General features: G+C 38.3%; 1 protein-coding gene across 1 annotated transcript; it reads right to left on the bottom strand.

Moving 5' to 3' along the window:
- Window positions 1-265: 265 nt before the first annotated feature.
- Window positions 266-1,618, bottom strand: LOC146021245 (uncharacterized). The gene has a single exon (XM_083155038.1). The coding sequence runs from the start codon at window positions 1,616-1,618 to the stop codon at window positions 266-268; it is 1,353 nt and encodes a 450-aa protein (XP_083011164.1).
- Between the last annotated feature and the right edge of the window lie 4,400 nt (window positions 1,619-6,018).

The raw sequence follows: 6,018 nt of genomic DNA on the forward strand, positions 1-6,018 counted from the left end.
ACTTTTGATGTGCCCAAAGGGCTGTACCATGAAGCCATGTTTGTGTTTCTTCGCTATTTTGCGTTTCAGCCACTGTAGCAGTCTTGGGTTTAATGGCTGCCTGGGCATCTGCTTGGGAATTAAATAAACGTTCCAATGAGTCAAGAGGCATGTGAGCATCTACATGAAATACAGTCACTTTAGTACTTTTTACAATATCTTCAATTTCCTTCCATATCTCTGATCCCCAAATCTCTTTCCCATGAATTTTCCAATCATGACTTTTCTAGCTCATCATCCAAGTAGCCAAACCATTGGCCACTGACCATGAGTCTGTATACACATAACACTGTCCCCCTTTTTCCTGTCTTAATGCCAAGAATACAGCATACAATTCAGCATACTGGCTACTCTTGCCATCTCCTTCCATCACCAAAGTCTTCTGTAACTTAGGATTTAAAGCTACTGACTTCCACTTTCTGGATCCTGCAACGTACCTGGCTGAACCATCCGTAAACCATGTATGTGTTTGTTCTTTTTCTGTTAACTGGGAATATGGTATTCCCCATCTCACAGGTGACTCTTCTAATTGTGTCTTACCCTTGGGTTGACTGTCATATGCAAGTGCATCTGCTACCTTTTCATGTAGTGTAGCCACTCCTCCCTCTCCTGCTTTACTTCTTTGGGATATGTACCATTTCCATTTTATAATACTCTGTTCCTGTGCATGTCCTATCCTGTTTGATTTTGGATTTGACATTACCCAATTCATTATTGGGATCCTAGGTCTCATCAGTACCTCATGTCCTAGGGTTAACTGTTCTGTGTCAACTAGTGCCCAATAACACCCCAACAATTGTTGTTCTAAGGGGGTATATTTGTCACCTGCTTCTGGCAGCTTTTTGCTCCAGAATCCTAACGGCACTCGTTTTCCCTCCTGTTTTTGCCACAAGGACCATGTAGCATACATGTCCTGTACAGTCACATGAAGCTCTACTGGGCCTTCCTTAAGGGGCCACAGGTCTACTGCCTGTTGTACTGCCAATTTAGTCTGATCAAAAGATTCTTGCTGTTCCTCTCCCCAGGTAAACTTAAACTTCTTCCGAGTTGCCTTGTACAGGGGAGCCAACAACTGTCCTAAATGAGGTATATGCTGTTTCCAAAATGTGAACAATCCTATGTAAGATTGTGTCTCTGTTTTATCCCTGGGGGTTGCAAAATCTAAGATTTTTTGTCTAGCTTTGGGTTGTATTTCCCTATGTATCTGCCGATATGCGGACAGCAATATCCAGCAGTATCTGCCTAAAACAACTCCATCACCTGTCTTAACAGGGACACTCTCGAGTACATTAACAACATCGAGAGGTTCTGAGTCTTTTAACTGTTTATCCCAATTCTGCCGATATGCGGACAACAATATCCAGCAGCGTCTGCCTAAAGCAACTGCATCACCTGTCTTAACAGGGAGACTCTCGAGTACTTTAACAACATCGAGAGTTTCTGAGTCTTTTAACTGCCTATCCCAATTCTCTGCTAGCCCTGCGTTTAAAAGTTCCTGTCCTAATTGGTGGTAGGGTGCCTCGGTCCAGCCGGGCACTTCAACCACAGTCTTTTCTACCTTTGTTACTTTTCTACACATATTTTAAAACTTTTGGCAAAGTGCCAAGTGCCCAAATTTGCTCTATAAGTTTGTTATATCTTGTTGACTATGGTGGCAATATTATTTTATCAACACACTCTTGCGATAGGCTGCCACGTGCAGCAGACAGAGTCTAATCGCTGATTTTGATGTATTAAATATGAAGCCTCACGTAGCGTTATCCCAGAAGATTGGGAAGCATAAGACCGCTAGTCTGTTGGCATTCAATACATCAATACATTTACAAGATACATCCCATCCGCCTCACGTAGCGTTATCCCAGAAGATTGGGAAGCATAAGACCGCTAGTCTGTTGGCATTCAATACATCAATACATTTACAAGATACATCCCATCCTCGTCGCCAATTTATGTCTTGCCTCAACAGAATAGAATTGTGACACTAAGTCACTACATACAACGCTCACTGTTTCACTGAACAGGCACTCAATTTAAAGAGAGTCAAGACATGAATTAACTCAATACTCCTTAGTTTATTATACAAGTATCAAGCTAAAACATAATACAATATAATTCTTGTGATCTAACAGTCTAGAGATTATTGGTATAAGTTTTCAGTTAAAAAGCATCAATACATCACCGGATATTGTAGCATCACCCGAAGCTTTGTCCTTGATTGGGGAATTCCAGCAATCAGCACGGGGAAATACCGGGACTCACGTAGCACGTCTGCTGCGTCCAAGATGAATTCCAACTTCCCCGTAGAAATCCCCAACCTTATATACCTAACTTTTAGCTAACGAACTATTAACTAACTAGCCAATCTTATATATCTAACTTTTAGTTAACGAACTATTAACTAACTAGTGTCGCCTCGAGCAAACATCTTGCGACCACGCATCATACTGTACTGTTGGTTTAAACTAGTTTTAACAGCTTTTGCCTCTTGTAGGTTTGAACTTTAATAACCCATCCTGCATAAGAAAGTTATAGCTTGCTGTAGCACAAGATGGAAGACAATTATTCTTCTTTATATCATACACACCATACAACATCCGCGTCACAGGCGTATCCACCACAGACATCCCCCCCCTCTCCAACAACCTTATACCCATACTTACGCTCACTGTCACTGTTGCAAAAAAAGTCATCCTCAACTCATGGATAAAACCCCATATCCCAACAGTGAATGAGGTTGAAACTCTATTATTGAAATATCTATACTACGAAAAGTATGACATTATAAGGAACTCCCTCCCCTTCTCGCATGAGAAATTTTACAGAACCTGGGGCCCTTTCATCAAGAGCCGCCCCCAAGAGCAAATAATGGAAATATGCAAATTGATAGAACTACCCCTCGATGCCGAGTGAGACAACTACAATTTACCATAAACTCACCTCGTCTCAACAAACAACTGCTGCCCCCTCCCCCCCCCTTCTTTACCCCCCCCCCCTCCTCCTCTTACAGTTTATATTTAATAGTTTATCTTTTACAAATAGAAAAAGAAAAACTGGTTTGACAATGTGATTTAAGCTCTGTTATATGATGGCTGAGTCCACATTCAAGTCAGCTGCAAGAGGGTATTACAGCAAAAATAAGATACTATCTATCAGCTTCCTGGAGGGTGAATGTTGTAACCCTCATACTTTTATGTTGATATTATGATTTGTACTTTATATACCCACCTCCCAGGTGGAAGTGATGTTAATTATTTATATCCACATGTCAAAACCTCAATAAAAACAATTTGAAAAAAAAAAAAAAATTAACATAATTAAATGAAGAAGAAAAAAATGACCATTAACTGAGTAGTATTTTAGGGAATAACAGGTATTCTATGTAATGAAAGTGCTGGTAATCAAAAACAATAGTTTGTACTTTTAATATGATATTTAAATTTTTGCATTATACACCTCTCCAGATGTGTCTGCATTTATACACACATGGGAACATTTCAAGATTATGAAGGCATTTTCTCAGAGCATAGACTATGGGAATACTTAGTAAGTAGTGAGCTGTCAAAGGAATCGTAATCAATGCTAAACCAGACTTATTAATAGTTTATTTTTTTGCCGCTTTAAAACTCTCGGACAAAGTTGCCAATGATCAGTTGCTATGGACACTTGCCCTCTTCTCCGCTCTTTACACCGCTTGATACTGTACATTTCCCCATGTCCTTAACCTGAGTCATCCATACTTTTTCAATGTAACAGCTTTATATACTGTACTTAAAATTCATTAAACACTGTAACACTTTTGTACTCGACTGAAAATAAATCTGTAAACATCATACACAGTCCTTGGCATATTAATGAAACAAAGTCTATACAGCAAGTCATAACGAGACAGTATGGAATGATAAATTGGATTTTGAAATTGTTAATGAAATATTTATAAAAAAAAATGTCGTTTGCAATCACACTTTTGCTGGAGCTCTATATTTGGAATTTGCTGATAGTTACTGGAAGCTGCTTCGGGATTGATATTCTCAGCACTATTGTATTGCGATCAATAATTAAATTTAGTGCTGACATGAATCTAGTTTATGCAGCAAGTCTGTGACAATCTCATCTTGCAAAATTAATCCTTTCCAATTTATTTAATAGAAGTCTTCAACAATAAAAATAATTCCAGATAAATATCAGTGCTGAATTATCTCTGGTCAATATGACTTTATTATAAATTAAGTGCACAGATTCATTAGTAAATTAACTGTCAAACGGAAAGCAGATTTTTTTTTTTTTTTTTTTTTGTTTTTGTTTTTTCAAGGTAATTATTGTTTCCAATGATAAAAATTAACTTAACCTTATATTCAGTTGTCCTTAGCCAAGGTTCTAAATTCCAGGGAAAAAAACGCAATGACTTATCTACAGAAATTTGAAAAGGAAATAAGTAAAATTAAATGAATATGTTAATATCCATTTAATTGACACATAGCTGTAAATCTGATTTAGAACAATTCAGATACTATTGTTATCAAAGCAAGTACATGCACCCTTTCCTCTTCCCCATTTTAGAATAATCTGCAAGCATTGTATTGTGAATAATACATTAACTCTGTTTCTCAGTTTTCATGTCTGATTTAATTTCAGAAGCCTGGCATGACTAGAATAGAAACATCAATTAAGAAAATTAGATGGAAAAGAATTAATGAGAGAAAAACAAAAGGTATGCACATCTTTATTGATTAATTTAGTCATCAGTATGTTAGTGGTTAAGTATATGGCTAGAATACTGATTCCAGGGAATATAGAAAATCCATTTTTTTTAAATCAGCCTAATTTGACACTTGCTTTATTCTGCAACACTTTCCATAGCCACCTAATAACACAACTAAAAAAAAAACATTATCATGCATTGTACCCTGACAGAAATATATTTAGTATTGAATAGGTACATCTACTAAATTTAAAGGGGAATACCAATGAGATGTAGTACACATAGATAGGAACTGAACTGGGAGAGAGATTTAGGGCTTTATTCTAGTTCACTCTTTCTGACAAAATCCTTCTTAGATGGACAAAACCATGTGCACTGCAGGGGGGCAGATGTAAAATGTGCAGAGAGAATTAGATTTGGGTCACTTATTTTGTTTCTATGCAGGGTAAATACTGGCTGCTTTATTTTTCCACTGCAATATAGATCTCAATTTGAAGTAAAACCCCACCCAAATCTAATTCTCTCTGCACAAGTAACATCTGCCCCACCGGCAGTGCACATGGTTTTGTCCATCTAAAGCCCCGTACACACGGGGAGATATATTGCTCAGCCATATATTGCTAGCAATATATGGCTGAGCAATATATTGCTCAGTTTCTCCTTTTCATCAGTGACCAGTGATGAAAAGGAACCTCTGCCGGCGGTGCCGCAGAGGTAATCAGCTGGTCGCAGGAGCAAGCTCCTGCGACCAGCGATTAGAATGGGGCTGAAAACGGGAGCACACACCCAGCGATATATCGCCGGGGCACACTCCCATCACTGGCAATATGGTTGCCAGCGACCATATTCCCAGCAATTTCAGCCCCTATCGCCCCCGTGTGTATACAGCTTATGAAGGATTTTGTCAGAAAGAGTGAACTAGAATAAGGCCCTATGTTATCTGGATTATTTGTGACTGTATTGTGCCTGTATTTTATGGCAGCAACTGCACACCAATATTCCAGCACCTGATGGTCCGGAACCTCTTTTAATGTGGACAGGGAAGTGCAGGAGCAGAGCATTGTGGAGAGGGTCATGTTGGGAGGTATGCCTTACATTTATGCCAGTTTCCTTCATGAAATTTGTAGTTACTTAGTTGCCCCTTGGATTTGCTCTGGCTAGAGGTCTTTATTGTTTAAAAAACTGTTGAAAGTTTGACCAGAATTTGCTAACAGGTTTTTTTTTTTTTATATTAATTAATAAATAATTGTATGTTTTGACCCTGAAGTACAATATTGATT

This window comes from Crinia signifera, chromosome 7, assembly GCF_055691185.1.
Source record: "Crinia signifera chromosome 7, ASM5569118v1, whole genome shotgun sequence".
Lineage (NCBI taxonomy): Eukaryota > Metazoa > Chordata > Amphibia > Anura > Myobatrachidae > Crinia > Crinia signifera.